The sequence below is a fragment of the Mus caroli genome, unplaced genomic scaffold (genome assembly GCF_978045245.1).
Source record: "Mus caroli unplaced genomic scaffold, Mus_caroli_1 scaffold_16, whole genome shotgun sequence".
Classification (NCBI taxonomy): Eukaryota; Metazoa; Chordata; class Mammalia; order Rodentia; family Muridae; genus Mus; species Mus caroli.
Window position 1 is genome coordinate 23,110,605 of NW_028227271.1, and position 20,028 is coordinate 23,130,632.

Below are 20,028 nucleotides of genomic sequence, written 5' to 3' on the forward strand. Positions count from 1 at the left end.
AGGCCTGGTATCTCGGCAGAGCTGACTTGCAGAAAACCTTGGGAGAAACAGAGCTGGAGTTCAGGTTGTGACATCAGATTGTTTGGGTTCAGTTTTTGTTCCTCCCCCATTACTGAGACAAACAAGGTGAATTGGTCTCTGTAGGCCTCACTTTCCTAACCTGTAAGGTGGGATAAATTACCAATCTCCGTAGGATTTTAGAGCACAAATGCATAGGGCTGAAAGGTAGCTCAGGGAACATTTGCCTGGCGTGCACAGAGCCCAGGGTTTGATCCCCATTGTCACAAAACAGCACAGACAGACAGACAGACACACCAAAGATATGTAGGATGGGGTCTGGTACAAAGCACATGCTATAAATATCAGCCACTGAAATGGTTGTTGCTTTTACCTATTTAATTAGAACTTTATTTTAAGCAATGTTAATTTGTTTAAAAAGAAATTGCCTCTTTGTTAGATTTCCAAAGTCTCAACATTTTAAGAGTCAATTTGGTTCTCTCGCTCTCTCTCCCCCTCTCCTTCTCTCTCTCCCTCCCTTCTTCCTTCCCTCCCTCTCTTCCTTTCTCAAGACAGGGTTTCTCTGTGTAGCCCTGGCTCTCCTGGAACTCACTTTGTACACCAGGCTAGCCTCCAACTCAGAGGTATCTCTGCCTCTGCCTCTGCCTCTGCCTCTGCCTCTGCCTCTGCCTCTGCCTCTGCCTCCTGAGTGCTGGGATTAAAGATGTATGCCAATTCAATTTTTTATAGCCAAGGTAGGCTTTGAATTTTTGTGGTTTTTTTTTTTTTTTTTTTTTTTTGGTTTTTCGAGACAGGGTTTCTCTGTGTAGCCCTGGCTGTCCTGGAACTCACTCTGTAGACCAGGCTGGCCTCGAACTCAGAAATCCACCTGCCTCTGCCTCCCGAGTGCTGGGATTAAAGGCGTGCGCCACCGCGCCTGGCTGGCTTTGAATTTTTGATCCTCCTGCCTCAGTCTTCTGAGTAGCTGCCCCTGATTCCTGTCATTAAATGCCTGCTAAAATAAAATACAAATAACATTTTTTTCTTTTTTGAGACAAACTTTTACTTTGTAGCATTCCCAGACTGATGTGAAAATTTTAACTGTTCTTTGCCTCAGCCTCCAAAGGCTGGGAGAATATAGGTATGAACCACCATGCTTGGCTTAATAAGACTTTTTTTTTTAAATTAAATTTATAGGAGTTTGTAAATTCAGAGGTAACCATGCCCAGCGCCCAGCATCACTGTGCAGGTAAAGTAGCTTAGGTGACCCAACGTAATTCTGAATATAGTGGAGAATATAGAGAAGAAGAGAAAAAGAAAAAGAGAGTGGAAATTTTCAAGCAAAAAATGAAATTTTAAAGGTGAGGGAAAGTCCGTGGTACTTAAGGAAGAGTAAAATTTAACATTCTCGTTGGGGTGTCTCACCCTAGGGAATCGTGCCTGGAAGTCCCCATTGCAGCCTGATGTGACATAAGAGCAGAAGGAGGCAAGCAAGCTTGCTAACAGGACAGGGAAAGGAACTTGGAGCATAAATCATAATTTTGAGAGAAAGAGAAGTTGTGCTTGTTCCTGTGACCTTGAAGCGTAGGCAAGAGCCCAGCCAGCGTCCTCCATCCTTGGAAAAGGCCCGTGTTGTACACCACTGTCCTAGTATTTGTAGGTTACCCTCGATGTGACTTTGAGGGCCCTGCAGTTGAAACCTGTTAGACAGAAGGGGACTTGCTGTGGGCTCTGGGATCCTCCTAACCCTACCTAGACATTTTCTTAGCATCGTAACCACAGCTGTGCTAGTTGATCCTTTGAGTAGTGGATAGTTGTAAAGATGTTTGATGTTTAAGTTGATAAAGATCCCTGTTGTCTCATTGAGCAGTGTTGCCAAACAGAGCTAGAAGCGACACCTGCCTCCACTAGCGCTAAGTCGTAGCTCTTGGGTGTCTCCTCTCAGCAGAGAAAGCCCTGTGTGAAAACAGAAGCATGTGGACGGCTAGATACCTTGTAGTCTAGAGGAATGTGGTGTGTGTGAAAGTAGCCATACTTTTTAGATTGTGGTCTGTGTGCAGAGTGCATTTGTTCAGCATGCTGTGTGCAAACACTTAGAACTTATACAGCTCTTTGTGCTGGGCGCCAGCCCCATTAGACTTTCTTTGAGCTTAGAACTGGTTGGTGTTTCTCAGTCCCAGGAGGAAGGCTGAGTTCTGTAAGGTTTAAGCAAGAGGCAAGACTGGTAGTTTGTGGATTGTTATCACCCTGCAAGACTCTTCGCAACTTCCTCTTGCCGCCCACAGCAGAATGCGGAAACCCTGCTGTGTCAGGCCACTTCTGCTGTTACCCACAGTTGCAGTTTGGGATCCTCCTTTCATACCATAGGCTACCTTTTAGACTTTGCTGCATTTGAGAATGTGTCTGCTGAGGTGGAATGGCTGACTAACCTGCATCTGTCTTCTCTTCTTGCTACCATGCAGTGCTGCAGTTGAAGCTCCAGCAGCGGCGGACCCGGGAGGAGCTGGTGAGCCAAGGGATCATGCCGCGTAAGTGTCTCTCTCGGTGTTTGTACACTTGCTCCTTGGGTTGGCTTGGCTCCTCTGTGGCAAAGGAGCACCCTACAGAGCAGGGGTCACGGGTCTCGTTCCAGTCTTACCTGCCTCTTTTCCATCAGGAGTCCTTGATGGAACAGGTTGTCAATCGCTCAGATTCATCATGTTCAGTGAAACAAGCAGTGTTAGGCTTCCAGCAGGTCAACAGATAGCCCTGTGCCTTTGAATTGCCTCTTTCCTGGGTTCCCAGCATCCCTTCATGGGAAGAGCAGGGCTGCTCTGCTCACATCCACTTCACCTCTGTGCTCAGCTGTTAGGAAGAAACCTCTACTCTTCGCTTGCAGACAGGTACCGTCAGTGAACTACAGTTTATTTTAGAGCTATGAGGCACCCATGGCGGATATGCGTGTGTGCATGCCTGGATGGAGCTGTTGGTGAGCTGTTCTGACACTGGGTCAGTGTCTGCATCCCTGGGGTAGAAATGAAACCAAGCCTTAGACTCTGTTAGAGACAAGAAAGCCTGTTTTAAATACTAAGAGCACCGTAGACAGTGAAGGCTGGAACCAGGGTCTTGCTCTTCTGACATGTCTTCGTGAGTTCTCAGAAGATCATACAAGCTTCCGTCCCCTGGTGGTATGTCGTCACCACTCGGCTCCACCCTGAGGAGGAAGACAGCGAGAGCGCGCACACACACACACCAGCAGCATCTGCTGTCATGATGTGTCATGGTCTCCCCCACATGTTACTGCCCGCTGTCCCACTGCCCCGCTGCCATCCATGTTGTTGGCCACTCACTCAGAGGAATCATGTGTGCAGCTACAGTGAATCTGCCCCTGCTTTCAGGAGAGCTGGGGTTAGAAAGGCAAGAGTGAAGGGAGGAAGTGGAGACAGAGGAAGAAGATAACATTACACCTCCTAGTAAGGGTGGTGTAGGAAAGTAATGGTGGTGGATGCGTTTACAGTTAACAGGAAGAAGTTGGAGACACTTTCGATAAACCTGCAAACTCATTCCTATAGTTTCATCATTTGGGAGGCTGAGGCAGGAGTTCAAGGCCAGACTGGGTTATAATGTGAGACTATATCACAGCAACAAGTACAACAAAAGACAAACAAAAGAGAAAAAGCATATCAGAGAGCCAGTGTCTGAGTGTACTGAGCTAGAGTGAGGGGCACCACGGAGAGAGTGTTGGCTTGTAGGAACATTAGGAAGCCACTGAGGCTTCTAACGGGCTGAGGGTGGCGTTTGATTTGTATTGTGTGTTAACCTTTTGTTCACTGCCCTCTCTATGGTGTGAACCCCCCCCCCCGCCCCCATGCTGTTCTTTGTGGTCTGTGAACCTCCAGAGCAGGATTCCCACCCATCCCTGACCTCTGTTGGCCGCTGCAGTAGATTCTGTGGTAGTGTTATTGGTAGGGCAGCAGTGTGCTTTACGGTCTGCGGGCCTCATCAAGGATCCAGTCCCATCCTCCTAGACCCCTTCACAAATGGCATATCTGTTTAGTGTCTGCGAAGCCCTCATACATTACAGCAGCCAGAGTTTGGGTTGCCGCAGTCGCCTGCGTGCAGATGCATAGCAGCTGCTGTAAGGCAGCACTAATTTTGAGAGCCTCGTTTTTTAGGGCTGTAGGAGGTTCAGGGTCAGGAGGTTATGCAGGAGTAGAATGCCCGCATCCCCACATTCTTCTTCCCAACTTCCATGTTATACTGGGATCTCTGGGGGAGAACTGAGCAGTCATGGCTCCCTGCTTGGCACTTCTTTTGTGTGGTGCTCAGAAATTGCACTTGTCGGTGTGTACCTTCAGCTTCCTGAAGAAAGTCACTTATTTGTGTCTCTGTCTCCCAGTACCTCACCCTAGATGAATGAAGACAGCTGACTGCAAAGTAGGGTGTGTGTGTGTGTGTGTGTGTGTGTGTGTGTGTAAAAACTAACAAACTAGCTAGAATTACGGTCACAGCATTTGAAATATCGTCAGTAACCTCTCCCGTCTTGCTGGGCCCCAGGTTTCAGCTGTCCTAGACACCTAACTGCATGTTTGGGTTGGCTCTGTGGATTGGGAACACTCAACTTCTCCCATGGGAGTGGAAATGGCTCCTTGAGAGTGTCTCCCCTCCAGGAGCTCTTCCCTGTGGAAAGTGCTGGCTTTCAGCTTCTCTCAGAGGAAAGGGAGCAAAAAAGATGGTGAAGAGAAGTGAAGTGTAGGCAAGTGTCAGGAGTGAGGCGCCCCTCTCACCAGTGCCTACCTCAATGCCACCCTGCCTGCCCCCCATCACTCTCTACCATGCAGGTGCTCCCTCTACCATGCAGGTGCTCCCTCTACCATGCTGGTGCTCACTGCTCTCCTCACCTTCACCGCAAGACTTAAGGGAGACACAGCCAGTGGCAGCCAGCAGTGAGACGTTCTACTCTACAGCATCCCCTTGCAGTCTGTCGGGGTGGCCTGAGGGCTCTCCACAGGGTCCTTGTATTTAGATTAGGTGGACAACTGAGAAGGAAGGAAGCAAGCAAGCAAAGCCAGAGAAGGGAGCAGAGTCCCTGGGGCTATATTTTATTTCTGGTTTATACCTTCAATCTTTTATGACCATGGAAAGGAAAAGTCAACCTAGCTTATTCATTTCCCAGAACACTCCCTTGTAGTTCCCATGTCGGCCAAGCTGCTCCACTCAGCTGGGACAGCAAGTCTGCCGGACGTGGTGTGCTTTGGTGGCTCCTTCCCATCACGGTTGTTCTCTTCCATGTTCTGCTCAGCACTGAGCGCAGCCTTCTGGGGGGGCGGGGGGGAGTTAAGGGATTAACCTCCTCTAGTTCCAACATAGCTTTCTCTGCGGCTCATGTTCTCTGATCGTGTGTCTCAGCTATGCATGTGGAGCTGGTTTCCAATGTACTCTAAGCAGGGCCATTTCCCAGTGTCCTTGACTCTCATTATGTCTCAAATATAACACCACTTAAAACTCATCAAATAGAGAGTCCCAGAATGTAGAGACCCATGCGGTCTAGGCTCTGAACTTTCTCTAGAGCTTCTGAAGAAGAGGGAAGATGGCACATGCAGGAAGCAAGCGGGCCTTTCAGTGCAGAGCCAGGAATGCCCTTGTGATCAGGAAAAGAGACTCAGAGGCTGGCTGTGCGTGGGACCCTTTGTTTTCCACCCCCATGCTGACTGATACACACACAGAGTGAAGGTCAGAGATGAGAAGGGTGTTCTGACAGGCCAGCTGTCAGAGGCGTGACACTTTCCAAAGGCAGGTGTGGATGTTGTCCTGACCAAATGATAAGGAACTCCTGGGTGTAAGAGTAGAACCACTGTCTTTCCTTCTTAGCCTGTTCCAGCCAGACTTCTCAACAGTGAGCAGAGGGGCTTTTCTGGTGCTGCAGCCGCCTGTTTATCTGTCATCATGAGCTAGTACCAAGCAACCTTGATGCTTCAGCACACAGGAGAAGGAATACCTCTTTGTCCTTAGGGTTCTGGGGGCTTCGCCTGGCCCTCCTGAGCTTGGCTTTTCAATCCTCTCAGGTCTTGGTGCTGAAAATCAAACCCAGGTCTTCATGTTGGGCAAACATTCTTCCTCCTTAGCTCTGTCCCTAGCTGAACCATGTCCTTTATTTGTGTGTGTGTGTGTTTGTGTGTGTGTGTGTTTGTGTGTGTGTGTGTTTCTTTGTGTGTGTGTCTGTGATATGAATGTGTGTGTGTATGTTTCTGTGTGTATGTAGATTTCAAGAATCATTTCTCTCCTTCATGCAAATCCCAGGAATGAACTTAGGTCGTCAAGCTTGGCAGAAAATGCTTTTACCTGCAAAGCCACCTTGTACTATGTCTTTACATTTTTACCCCTGGCTAGCCAGGGCCATTGATGACTCCTGTCTGATTGGTTAGAATTGAGGAGTGTGAGGACAGCTAGTTAGTGTCATCCAAAGGCAGCCTCAGAGGTGCTCAGGTACAGTGATAAGCAGAGGAGTGACTGGGCCCACCAGCGGCCTGTGAGTGGCTTTAGGTCTCCATGTAAGTCCTGACCCTGCAAAGAGTGGGTGCCAGCAGCGGGTCCTTAAGCTCTGAGTGAACTCTGACCCACCTGTGCTTTCTAGTCCCCCAGTTGCAGTTTGACCCTATTGTTCATCTTGAACTAAGGATGTTGGTTACCTATACAGAGGCAGTTTGCACACTTAGCGCCCATAGCTAATCTAAGCGGGTCATTTTATACTTGCTAAAGAGTTCCTGTTTGCCGGGCATGGTGGCGCACTCCTTTAATCCCAGCACTCGGGAGGCAGAGACAGGCAGATTTCTGAGTTTGAGGCCGGCCTGGTCTACAGAGTGAGTTCCAGAACAGCCAAGGCTACACAGAGAAACCCTGTCTCGGAAAAAAAAAAAAAAAAAAAGAGTTCCTGTTCGTCTGACCCTGAAGAGATATCTTAGTTTGACAAAAGTTTACACATCATCCTGCGGAGCGGTGGGATTCATTCTACGTCCCCTTTTCCACTCAAGTTAAATTCTTTTTTGTGAGTGGGGGTGGAGGTGGACTAAAGCAAGCCTTGCCATCCCAGGGGTGCACTCGGGGACAGTGGGCTATGCTCGTTTCCCACAAAAGACTAAGGTGATAAAGTTGTAGGTTTCAAAGAAATGTTTGCTTGTTTTCTAAAGGGTTTTTTTGGGGGGGCAAGTTTTCAACTAGCAATAATCGCGCCTCAGATGAGTCTCATTGGCTACGATACTGCCACTGTGCAAAGCTAAGGGTTGTTGTTGTTTTGTTTTTACATTTATTTTACCGTGTGTGTTAGTGCTTTGTATGCATATATGTAAGTGTGCCACATGTGTGCCTGGTACCCACAAAGGTCAAACGAAAGCACTGCATTTCCTGAAGCTGAGGTGGCAGGCAGTTGTGAGTGGCCATGTGGATATCGGGCATCAAGCCAGGTCTTCTGCAAGAGCAAGGGCTCCTAGCTGGTGAGCCAAGTCTCCAGCCTGGGAATGCTGATACTGTTAGGACATTCTGTCTCAGTAGATACTTCATAGATTAGTGCCATTGTGTGGGCCAGGAAAGAGCAGACCCTTGTCTGTCTAGGCTTCCGAGGTCCATTTGCTCAAATCTATTCAGAAGGATACTTTTATGTTAGTCTCAGAATTGCTACCCTATTAACCAGAGGTTTGGCCAAGATCTACCCTTTCCAGAAGGAGCTTAGAAAACACCCCACCTGCACAACTTTAGCCGGTGGGTAGTTCTGGTTGCCCTAGGCTCCAGCTGCTTGTGGGCCTCTCAGAACCTCAGCACAGCCCATCTGCCCTCTCAGATAGATACAGAGGTGATTTTGGCTGAAGAGATGCTCTCGGTTTGTCTACCCGACCCTGTCCCTTTCTTCTCCCTTCCCTCTCTCCCTTCCTCCAACTCCTTTTCTTCATCTTCTTGTTTTTCTGTGTTTTGGTTTTTGTTAACGAAAAGAAACCTATGAGATGACGGACGTGTCCTTCCACAGGACTGTGACTGTTTAACTACAGTTACAGCTCTAGCTTGTTTTCTAGGGGGACGCGGGGAGTTGTTTTGTATTTCAGGAATGAGGCTGGACTGACCCCTAATTTGAAGCCCAGAGAGAAGTGTGTTTGGCATGTGGCATGTGTTTGGCATGTGGGCATGAGTTTGGCATGTGTTTATGGGCATGTGGTTTCTGGGATGCTTGCTTTCCGCTCAGGAAAACCAGCTGGGCCGATGGCTCCTAGAAGTTTAAGCTGCGCTCTTGATAGTGGAGTCCTTGTTTCTCTTCCTGCTGTTCCAGGGTGTGTTTCCCTCAGTGCACACTGACTGGCATAGAGGCCCTCCTGGGCCAGTTGCTCCAAGGCCTAAAATAGGAGTCTGGAGTTCATTGTGTGCCCGAATGGAGACAAACAACAACAACAAGCCCTGTTGGACAGGGTAGAGAAAGCCTTCTTTAAGCTATCATTTTTTTATTGGCCAGGCATGGTAACACACACCTTTAATCAAAGCACTCAGGAGCCAGAGGCAGGTGGATCTCTGTGAGACCAGCCTAGTGTACAGATGAGTTCCAAAACAGCCAGAGGAAGAGAGAAAGACCTTGTCACATAAACAGAGATATTTATTTTGTGAGTGAGTGCATATGGGTGGATATGTGTGTGTCAGAGGACTTGGAGGAGTTGGTTCTCTTCCACCATGTGCGTCTTAGAGATGAGAGTCTGCTAGTCTGGCTTAGCCGCAAGTGCGTTTTCCCATGAGCCGTCTCACTGGCCTCCAACTCATCTTTGGTTTTGTGACACCCTGGCCTATAAATTGCCATGTAGACCAGACTAGCCTCAAATTTGTAGTGATACGCCCGTGTTTGCCTCCCTCCTGCTGGAATTAAAGGTGTGCACTGTCAGGAGCAGCTTCCAAGTAATCTTTTTGATGAAGTTTTTTAAATATAATTTTAATATCTTTTTAAAAGAATAGGAGGGTGGCATTGCTTTTCATAATTTTTGTTAATATTTGAGGTATAAAGGACAATATTTTTCAAAGTAATAATGAGTGAGGTATAGCCTGCTTGGCCTACATAATGCATTCCAGGCTGCTCAAGAGTGCATCTGAGAACAAAACCCAACAAAACTCAAAAGATACTAAAGGGAGCAGAGAAGACTGTGAGGCTCTCTGTTGGCTACTTTGTTACTGTTATAGCTCAGTGGTAGGTGCTTGCCAGCATCCTCAGTACCACACATAGATAAAAGACGGAACTCACCATGTGCCAAGCCGAGCCCTGGGGCATATGATGGGGCATGCCTCTGAGTGCCTGTGTGTGCCTGTGTGTGTGTGCACTGTATGTGTATGTGTACATGTGTGTGTGCATGTGTGTATACGTGTGTGTGTGTTGAATGTATTGTTTTTGAGGTTCCTTTCCTCTCTTAGCTTCCCGATTACTTGCCACCATGCATGGCTAAGTCTCAGTCTGTCTGTCTGTCTGTCTGTCTGTCTATCTGTCTGTCTCTCTCTCTCTCTCTCAGATTTATTCATTTATTATATGTAAGTACACTGTAGCTGTCTTCAGACACTCCAGAAGAGGGAGTCAGATCTTGTTACGGATGGTTGTGAGCCACCATGTGGTTGCTGGGATTTGAACTCAGGGCCATCTCACCAGCCCCCTAAGCCTCTCTTTTTTTTTTTTTTTTTTTAAAGATTTATTTATTTATTATATGTAAGTACACTGTAGCTGTCTTCAGACACTCCAGAAGAGGGCACCAGATCTTGTTACGGATGGTTGTGAGCCACCATGTGGTTGCTGGGATTTGAACTCTGGACCTTCGGAAGAGCAGTCGGGTGCTCTTACCCACTGAGCCATCTCACTAACCCGTCTCTCTTTTTTAAAACTGTTTTGGACTTTACCAAGGAAGGAGTGGTGGAACAATAGGACAGTCTAAGGCCTTTGGCTGCAGAATGATGTGAAAATCACAAGTAAACACCTGTGGCAACCATGAGGACCCAGCACTCTTAAAAAGCGGACTGTGGGGCTGGTGAGATGGCTCAGTGGGTAAGAGCACCCGACTGCTCTTCCAAAGGTCCAGAGTTCAAATCCCAGCAACCACATGGTGGCTCACAACCATCCGTAACAAGATCTGACTCCCTCTTCTGGTGTGTCTGAAGACAGCTACAGTGTACTTACATATAATAAATAAATAAATAAATATATATTTAAAAAAAAAAAACGGACTGTGGTGACATGTGCCTATAAATCAGCCTGGGGAGGTGGACACTGGAGGATCCTTGTCTAACCCAGCCATCAAGATCTAATGAGAGACACTATCTAAAGGAAGAAGGTGGAGGGACATTAGGCTGCCAAGCTGGTCACCTGTGTTTGATCCCCAAGACCTACGTGGTAGAAGCAGAGAGACACAGATAGTTACCCTGGGACTTTTACACATGCACCATGGAGTGTGTCCCCATCACACACACAATACACAACATATGTAAAGTATAAAAGGAAAAAGAAATTTTAAAATGTGCCAGAGATGTGGGTGAGTGAGTGGTTAAGAGTGCTTGCTGTTCTTGTAGAGGACCAGGGTTAAGTCTGCAGCACTCATGATGGGTGACTCCTAGCCACCAGTCACTTTATCCCCGGGGCTCCAAAACCCTCTTCTGCCCTCTCCAATGCAAGTGTGTGTGTGTGTGTGTGTGTGTGTGTGTGTGTATACATACTTGCAAGCTCGAACCTGTGTGTGTATTCACACAAATAGAAATACATCTTGAGTTTTTAGTAATAAAACAGTTAAAACCATAAGCTGCAGAGTGGTTAAAGAAGATATCAGATGTCATATGTGCATATGTGTATGCGCACACAAATGTTACTGCTTGTCTATCAAAAGGAAACCTGGAAAACCAGTGTGTTGGTCATATTCTGTTACCATAACACAATACTAAAATAATCAATTTCTAAAATGTCAGTTTTGCTCATCGTTTGTTTTAATGTGTATATGTGTTTGCCTGCATGCATGCCCGTGTGCCACATGTGTGTCTGGTCCTCATGAAAACTGAAAAAGAGTATCAGAGCCCCCAGGAAGTTCAGATGGTTGTGTCACCATGTCTGTGGTGGGAACCAAGTCTCAGTCTTCTGTAAGAATGGCCAGCTCTGGAGACTAACCAGGGCTGCATGGCCTGTGGAGACAGCAGGCAGTGAGTGGTGAGAATACACAGCGAGCCTCCTGCTCAGCTCTTCAGCTGGGAAGGGAAGGAAGGAAGCGGGAAGCCTTATCCTCGGCAAAGCCCTCCTAAAGGGTTGGTTTATCACTTCCTGGTAGTAGCACAGGCTGAGGACCCCTGGAAAACACTTCTAGGCCATAGCAATCAGACTCAAAGTCCTTGGCCCTGGTGTTTTAACCCTTCGAGTGCCATATCTTTGACATTTGTGTGTATTAGCCTGTGTACCCCTCTCCTAGGAGGGTGGGGGGAGCTTCCCGAGCAGTCTGCACCTCAGAGCTCTGCTTCCTGCAGTCCAGTGCGTGCAGATGTGTGTGAAGTGCAGTCCCTTAGGCCCCAGGGCCGCCTGTCTCCCAGCCCTGAGTCACAAGCATGAACCACGACATCCAGCCTGTTTTTTGAATGTATGTTCCAGAGATTGGATTAACATTCTCAGAAGCACTTTGCCAACCAACCGAGCCATCTCCTGCACCCTCGGCTTTCCTTTGTGGTAGTTGGCTTTTATGCTGGTCTGAGTGGGAGTGACGAGTGACAGCCAGGTACCAAAACAAGGGTGTTGTCAAGCTTGCATATCAAAACAGGATACGTGTTGAAGCTTCATGACTTGGGGTGGACCTTGCTTGCCCTAGATGCATGGTCCCTTCTAACTGAAGCTCTGTCTTTGATTCTCATGAACTTACTGTTCCTATTGTCATAGTCAGGCCCTAGAGCTGTTGACATGACTCTGATTAATGGCCTTTGCTGTAGTATTTTGATAGTCATACACTGTCAACTAGTCACAGGGACAGAGTGGAGCTCAGTCCCAGTTAGCACTCAGGTTCCTTCACACACAGACCGTTTCTTTCCAGTGGGTAAGAAGGGAAGAGACTGAAGCAGTAACCGCGCCTTCACCTTAACCCAGCAGAGTGGATGGCAGAGCGCTTTCACTTTGCTCAATGCTGATACTCACTGGGTGTGGTATAGTGGATGAGGATTGAAGCCTCGGAATCACATAGCTTGCCCTCAGTTTCACTGTCTCTTAGAAACAGAGGCACAATTAGCCCAGCTTGTCTAGCTCTAGACCTGCTGTTGATTCCTGAAGGAAACACTTGATAGTGGTACTTACACACACAGGAAGTTTCAAGTCTGAAATACTTGGGGGCTGGGGCTGGTGCTCAGTTGGTAAAGTACTTGCCTGCCATGCATGAATCCTTGGGCTCAGCCCCCAGCAGCACATAAACTAGGTGAGGTCGCAGATGCCTGTCACGCAGCCCTCAGGAGGTGGAGGCAGGACGAGGCACTCAGGGTCATCCTCTGTACATAAGGGCAAAGCTGTGAGCATCCGAGAAAGAAAGGGCAGGGAAGGGGGTGCTCTTGAAAACTGAAACAGCATCCAATTGAGGTCCTGTGATTGCTGAGGTCAGGAAGTCAGGTTTCAGGAGGTGCAGGTGAGAGTGATTATTGGTTTTGGTCTCCAGATTGCTGTCCATGTCTGCTGCTTTGAGAGGTGAGAAGGCTGCTTTCTGCTTGGGTCACGAAAGCTCATATTAAGTCAGGAGTGCTTAATGTCTATGGATGCCTCTTGAGTGTTGCATACTCCTGACTGGACAGCTGTCTAAGCAAGCACCTGCAGTCCACTGCATGGTTTCCAGGCATGGTTTCCAGGCCTTCACTGGGACAGGATCCCAGAAGCATCTCCTCGGTGCTTGTGTTGGCTCATACATGATAGCGGGGCAGCCAGCCTCTGCCCTTCTGTAGACTATGAGGGGAAGGGCCCTTTCTGTTTCCTGTGTCCATCCCAAGGTTTTCTCTTCTTCCCCTGCTGGGTGGAAGGCCTAGCTGCGATGGCCACACCCCTGAGCCCAGGCTGCAGGAGGTGGGATCTGCCTCAGCAGGACTGGGGTGTAGTCAGGGTACGAGGGAAACAGCAAAAAGACCAGATTTATTTGTCAGTACTCCATACCCAGTCCAGGCCCTCACATGGGCTGGGCTCTGCAGTGAGGTGCCTCCATCCAGCCTGACTCTTTGACTCCCAAGAATTGGAACTCTTTAGCCATGAAGTCAGTGCAGTTGAAATGTCACCCTTGGCAGTCAGTGCTGGCAAATGTCAAAGGCAGATGCTCTATGTCTCAGAGTTGAAACTTCAAGTTAGAAAACTATTGAGAAGGTTGGTGTTCCACTCGTGCTGTTCATCACTGAGAACTGGGGGGGACAAGCATCGATGAACCCCCCACTTTCTAACTTCTGTTTGTCCTTTTTGGACTGGTGAAACAGTCCAAATTTCTACGGTATCAAAATTGCCAACCCACCAAGGATAAGACTTGTTGGAGCCCAAGTCTCTAGAGACCCCTGAACTCTACTGGGGTGCCCTTGTCTTGAGCTGCATTGGGGAATGCATGGTTCCTAGGTCTACTTTGTGGAGCATAGTGCTGTTCTGTTATCCCCTGAGAGGAAACAACACACTCTGTTCAGTGAGAGAGAGAGAGAGAGAGAGAGAGCGCGAGCGCCTCCACATCCCCATCCCCAAGACGCCTGCCTTGCCTGTCTCTCAGTGGCCTTGTGCAGCGTCTGTAGCAGTTCTGAAAAAGATAACTCCCCGGAGCTGTGTGATTCAGTTTCCTCAGGGTAGAGGTTGATTATCCAGTGACCCCTTCTCCTCTGTGCAGCCTCTTCAAGAATGGAAGGAGGAATAAAACAGGAGGCTGCACCTGTGTATTTGCTCAAGCTTAAAGCTGAAGTCTCTCTTCTGTCATATTGCCAATTTAGAGAAAATGATGAAGTCATAAAATGCCATGATGGGGAAGGATTCCTAGAGCTTGCAGTCCCGGAACAGAGTTCCCATTGTTTGTGGTTGGAGCCCCACAGCATCTACAGTCCTGAAGCAGAGAGGGGTCCATCCATGCCTGCCTGCACTCTGCTCATTTGCTCTACTCTGATGAAGCTCAGGATCCCCTGCCTAAGGATGGTACCACCCACAGTGGGCAGGTCTTCCCAGCTCAATTAACATAATCAGGAGACTCCGCCCCCCATGGAGAGGCCCTCACAGGCCAACCGGTTGTAGACAACCTCTCATTAAGATTCTTTTCCAAGTGATTCTAGATTATTTCAAGTTACCAACACTAACCATGGGGACTAGGAGATGTCTCCATGAGTAAAAGCACTTTGTCACCAAATCTCATGACCTGTTCAATTCCTGGACTCACAAGATAGAAGGACCAAACTGACACACACAATAAGTTTAAAAATAAATGTAATTTTAAGAACAAAAATTACAGGGGCTGGAGAAAGAGCTTAGCTGTTAAGAGCACCAGCGGCTCTTCCAGAGGGCTGGTGTTTAATTCCCAGCATCTACATGGCTGCTCGCATCCATCTGTAGTTCCAGTTCCAGGATATAACACCTTCTTCTGGCCTCCAAGGGTGCTACATGCAAATGGGACACAGACATACATGCAGGGTACACCCATACACATAAAATAAAAATATTTTTCGAAAGAATAAGAACTAAAAGCCTAACAATCACAACTAGGAAAAAAAGGCTGAAAGCAGAAGGTGCCCTAATGTGTGATAGTCACAGCTTACAGCTCCTGCCTACAGAGTTGTCAGTGAGCCCAAAGTGTGACCAGAGCCCAACAGCCATTGTCTTTCTCCTTGACGTCAGCATCTGTGGAGAGACCCAGGCCCACCCTCACACAGACAGACACAGGTGGGTGGGTCAGTGGCGAATGAGGAACTGAACTTGGTGGCTAAGAGCTGTCAGTGATGAAGAGCATCCGCAGAACTTCCGGGGGTGGGGGAGGCTCTCTAGCCTGGATGCTTCAGTAAATCTTGAACTGGTTCCAGGCGCTGGTTATACCCTTCCTGTTTCAGCTCATGAACAGAGAGCCTTGGAGGTACCTTGAACACAGCTCCTGAGTCTGCCTATAGTGGTTCGATGGTGTATTCTTGAGAAAGTGGAAATCAGAGCTCTTTTACTTGCTTAATTCACACATGTGCTCATTTAAGGCAGCTAGCTTGTCAGAGAGGAAGAAAACAGGTGCTAGCAAGAAGGCCCAGAGATCGACTGGTTGCAGCCAACTGGTGTGGAGCCCAGTCTCGGGCTGAAGCTGTGTGATGAGGAACGCCGCCACAGCTCTTAGCCAGTGTGTCATCGGTGGTGTCTGAAGCATCTCTGCTCTTCCTGCTCCGTCAGAGCTGCACACTTGCCTTTGCTCAGAGGGTCACTAGGTCCCTAGGGGGGAGAACGGGTCAAGAGCTGCCCTTTGCCACCAGAAATGTGTATTCCTAACACTCTGGTGTCTACATGGGTCATAAGGGCCTTCTCCACACAGAGACTGCTTTCCTTTTCTGGAGTTCTGGGAACATGAACTTGGAATGAGTAATGTCCTGGACCTTCCCAGCAAAGCTTTAAGACAGCAAGGAGGGAGGGATAGAACCCACGATGAGCGCATCCCTCCTGGCTGGACACTTAAAGTCTGTGCTTTCTAACTACCAAAGGCCAGGATTTTTAAACCCATCTTAGCTTTGCTCTGCCTCCCTGTGTCTAGTCTCCTTGCCATGGAAGGAAGGTCGGTGATTTGGGCTCTCCTGTGCCACTTGATCTTACATCAAGAAAGCCCAGGGCTTTACCCGCATCATCTTACATCTCCATCACCAAGTCACACTCTTGTGTGCTTTAACAAAGCTGGCTGGACAAACACAATAGCTGCCCAGCCTCAACCCCAGGGACTCTGACCCCTCCCATGTGGGCCTGGCACATGGTGGCTGGAAGTCCTCACAGGCCTGAAGGAGGGGAGAGGGGAGAGGGGAGAGAGGAGAGAGAGAAGAAGAGAAAAAGAGAAAGAGAGAGAGAGAGAGAGAGAGAGAGAGAGAGAGAGAGAAAAGAAAAGAAAGAGAGAGAGAAACAACCTTAGGTAGGCTGCCATGGGCCAAAGGACCAACATGCTGGTCAGGGTTAGTTGAAGGAAGAATGGGAGGCGGATGACTGCCTGGGAGGGATCCATCCTCCATGGTCACCGCTACTCAGCCAGTGTTGGTTTCACCATATAAAACTGGACCGGTCCTTAGGGACCGGGATGTGGTTGTTATAAACGGATAGGACTTTGTCATTGCTGTCGTGAGTTCTCCGGGTCATTCCTCACTCTTCTGCCCTAGCCTCCTCCATCCTGGCCTGTCTAGTTTACGGCTGCTCCACAGTGAGCAAGCCCTAGTTTTCACGCTACAGTCTTCTGGGTCTGAAAGCCCTGGAGTCTCTCAGATGGGTCTGTGAGTCCTCCTTCTGTGTGCCTGTACCCTTGCTTGTGGCTGTGGTCAAGCCTGCCTTTCCACATGGCCCACAGTCAGGTCTACATCTAACTAGTACATCTGATTGGTGCAACCTTGACATAATACCCCACCCCCACCCTGCACCAATCTAAGTTCTTTGTTTTTTGAAGAAGTTGAGAAGTCAGAGAAGCAGAGACCTCTCTTCAGAATAACAGACTTAGGTTGTAACCGTTTTCTAGTTTCTAGTTTTCTCTAACTCTCCTGAGCCTATTAAATGGAGCATTACCTATCACAGGCGTGTGTGCTCCTGTGTGTGCAGGTACACACGAGGGGACAACCTCATGCATTGGCCTCCCCTTTCACCTGGAGCAGTGGCTCCTAACCCTTCTGATGCTGTGACCCTTTAATTCAGTTTCTCATGTTGTGACCCACAACCATAAAACCATTTCCATTGCTGCTTCATAACTGTAATTTTGCTTCTGTTATGAACTGTTATGTAAATATTAGGAGACCCCTGTGAAAGAATTTTCAACATCCCCCAAGGGGGTCAGTTATGACCCACAGGCTGAGAGCCACTCACCTGGAAGCAAGATTACCTCCTGTTTGCCACTGTGCACCAGGCCACCCGGCCTGTGAGCCTCTCCTGTCTCTACCCGCCAGCTCACCATAGGGCACTGTGGTTAGAGAGTGCTCATACGCCTGCACTCACATGGGTGTTGAAGACTTGAACTTACACGTGCGTGTCAAATGCTCTATTCAACAAGCCTTCTCTGCAGCCCTCCTCAGGTAAAATGCTAAATTAAGTAGCGTGTTAGAATGTCTGAGCTGGCAGCTGGGCACGGTGCTGCAGCCTGTGAGCCCAGCACTTGCGAGCTGAGGCCGAAGATCGTCCTGAGTTTGAATGTAGCTTAGGCCACAAGAATTCAGGGAGACCACATCTGGGAAAACAAAACCAAAACCAAAACAAAACCCAATCTGGCCCAATCCCTGCCACATAAGCAAGCATTCAGTGGGTATCAGTTTCTGTCTTGCTGGAGTGAGAGATGCCCTGAGGTCAGTGGGTTCAGAATCTGTATCCACCATGGCCCTTTGACCTCTCACCATCATGCAGTGGTGGCAGCTGTCATTGGTACATGAAGATGAGCCACCCCTGTGTCAGGCTGTGTCTGTGCTGGGAGACATGCTTCCAGAGCCGGGTTTGTCGTTACCCCTGGGGTTGCAAGGATAGGATGTTCAGGTAGCCAGGGCTTGGACAATCATCTGTGGCAGCAGTGCATCCCATGAGACAGTGGGTGCGTGCTTTTTGGGTTTGGTTCTTATTTATGAGTATGTTGACAGGGTCTCTCTACATAACCTTGACGATCCTGGAACTCATTGTAGACCAAGCTGCCCTGGAACTCGTAGAGACCCTCCTGCCTCTGCCTCCCGAGTGCTGGGATAAAAGGTGTGCATCACCACACTCAGTCTGATTCTTTCAAAATAGAGTTGGCTGGGCAGTAGTGGCGCACACCTTTAATTGCAGCACTTGGGAGGCAGAGCCAAGTGGATCTCTGAGTTCAAGGCCAGCCTGGACTACAGAGCTAGTCCCAGTGTAGCCATAGCTAAACAGAGAAACCCTGTTTGGAAAAATTAAATAATAAGGGAGAGAAAGGGAGAGGGAGTTTGTATGTGTAGATGCGTGTACATGCATGTAGATGCCTCAGAAGCTAGCAGCAGGGACATTGGGTCCCCTGAAGCTGGGGTGATTGACTATCACGAGCTGCCTGAAGTAACTGCTGAGCCATCTCTCCAGCCCCAGTGATGGGAGTGTTCGTGTTCCAGGAGGGGGGCAGAGTCTCAGTCTCCAAAAAAGCAGTCATATGCTGAATTGTCCCAAGAGTTGTTAGGACCCAGTAATGGGACTCAGATCCTTCAACACGGGAACTTTTCCAGGTTTCTAACCCTGAATCTGAACTCTAGGTCCTGGCAGTTAACCTGAGGTTTCAAGCTGCAGCACAGAACCCTCTTACAGACACCCGATAGCAGCTTACTGAATGAGCGACTATAGGGCAGCTCTGTTGTATGTGAGAGAGAGATGTGGCATGCTCCTGTGTTGTGTGAGAGAGAGATGTGGCATGCTCCTGTGTTCTGAGAGAGAGAGAGAGAGAGAGAGAGAGAGAGAGAGAGAGAGAGAGAGAGAGAGAGAGAGAGAGAGAGAGAGATGTGGCATGCTCCTGTGTGTGTTGTGTGAGAGAGATGTGGCATGCTCCTGTGGGCTTGTTGTCCCAGCGTTGTGGGAGGGAGTGGTGCTGGCCTGTCACTCTCAGACCACACTCCTGCTTCCAGGCCCTGAAAGCCAATTTTGGTCCAGTGCATTCTTGCACAGTGGAACCAGGAACGAGGATGGGCTTCCTTCCCTTGGGGCAGCCTGGGTGGTTCCCTGGAATGGGTTCTCTAGCTGTGCAGGTTGAGGAGAGAACCTGTACTGGTTTGTCTTGAGGTTGTCTGCTGAGTCTAGAGCTCCCTCTGCTGTCAGAAAATGGAAGGGCTCTCATGGCCTTACCGTTTTCTCTCCTATTATTACTATTTTTAACATTGCCTTTAATCTAAACAAAACTGCTGCCAGGATGGTGAAGCTCCTCTGAGCATGCTCCCGGGAGGCCCACCCCTGGGAATGGAGGGGCGGAAGCACAGAGGCCAGGCAGGATAGGTCCTATCTGTGCCTTGCTACTTTTAGCGGCTCCCACCACAGGCCTGGAAGGTTATCTTTGCACACAGTCTCACACTGTCTGCAGCCTTGGGCAGCAGAACTGAAACTGACCACAGCCTCGCATGCTTCTCACCTACTGCCATTGTTCCCTAGTGAAGCGAACCACACGCTCCCTGTCCTCCCCGGTGTCTTAAGTTGTCATGTGTCGCCTTACAAGAGACTTGGAGTGTTCATGCTGCATTTGCAGAGGAGCTGTGGCCAGGCTTGCCATTAGAGACAGAAGCTCAGCAGACCCCAGAATGGGACCCAGCTTTCACGAGGGTCAGCCAACAATGACTGAGATTTTCATAGTTCTCAAAGATAAACCTGAGAGTCATTCTAACCAAGCTGTTGGTCCCGGCTGAGGAAAGATGCCGCCCTGTGAGGGGTTGGGCCTCTGCTTTAACCTCCCTATGTGACCACTGCAATTTCTAATGAGACAGAAAAAGTGTGGTGGGTCTAGTTCACAGATCTGCCCAAGCCAGGCAGTCATGGAGCTAACTGGTGGGATGGAGAATGGTGTAGCACTGAACCAAAGGTCAAGAGGCATTGCTGTCCCCAGGGGTCTTAGAGTGACCAGCCATAAAGACGCATGCTTCTTGGGTGTCAGGTGGCATTTCTCGCCTGCAGTGGTAGTGTTGTACATGGAGTGTCACTCACTAGAAGGTGGATTCTGCTGCTGTTTGGGGTTTTGGTTCTGGGACTGAGCCCAGGGGCTTGCCTGTGCCAAGTAAGCACTCTAGCACAGAGCTAGCCTCAGCCTCTAAATGTAATTCTTTTATGGTTCTTTTCTCAACAGCTTTGAAAAGTCCCGCTGCATTTCATGAGCAGAGAAGAAGCCTGGAGCGGGCCAGGGTAAGGCTCCCTCC

The 20,028-nt window shown here is 48.8% G+C and overlaps 1 protein-coding gene and 1 pseudogene across 5 annotated transcripts in view; one reads left to right on the forward strand and one right to left on the reverse strand.

The window, feature by feature from the left end:
* The window catches only part of Mrtfa (myocardin related transcription factor A), a 169,762-nt gene that overhangs the window by 135,521 nt on the left and 14,213 nt on the right, over positions 1–20,028 (forward strand). For all 5 annotated transcript variants that reach the window (XM_021183976.3, XM_085831766.1, XM_085831767.1 and 2 more), the window contains 2 exons: positions 2,460–2,525; positions 19,959–20,014. In XM_021183976.3, the coding sequence (XP_021039635.1) occupies positions 2,519–2,525; positions 19,959–20,014 (63 nt within the window). In that variant the 5' untranslated portion in view covers positions 2,460–2,518. The remainder of the gene's footprint in view (positions 1–2,459; positions 2,526–19,958; positions 20,015–20,028) is intronic.
* LOC115029511 (U4 spliceosomal RNA) lies at positions 7,120–7,251 on the reverse strand (annotated as a pseudogene).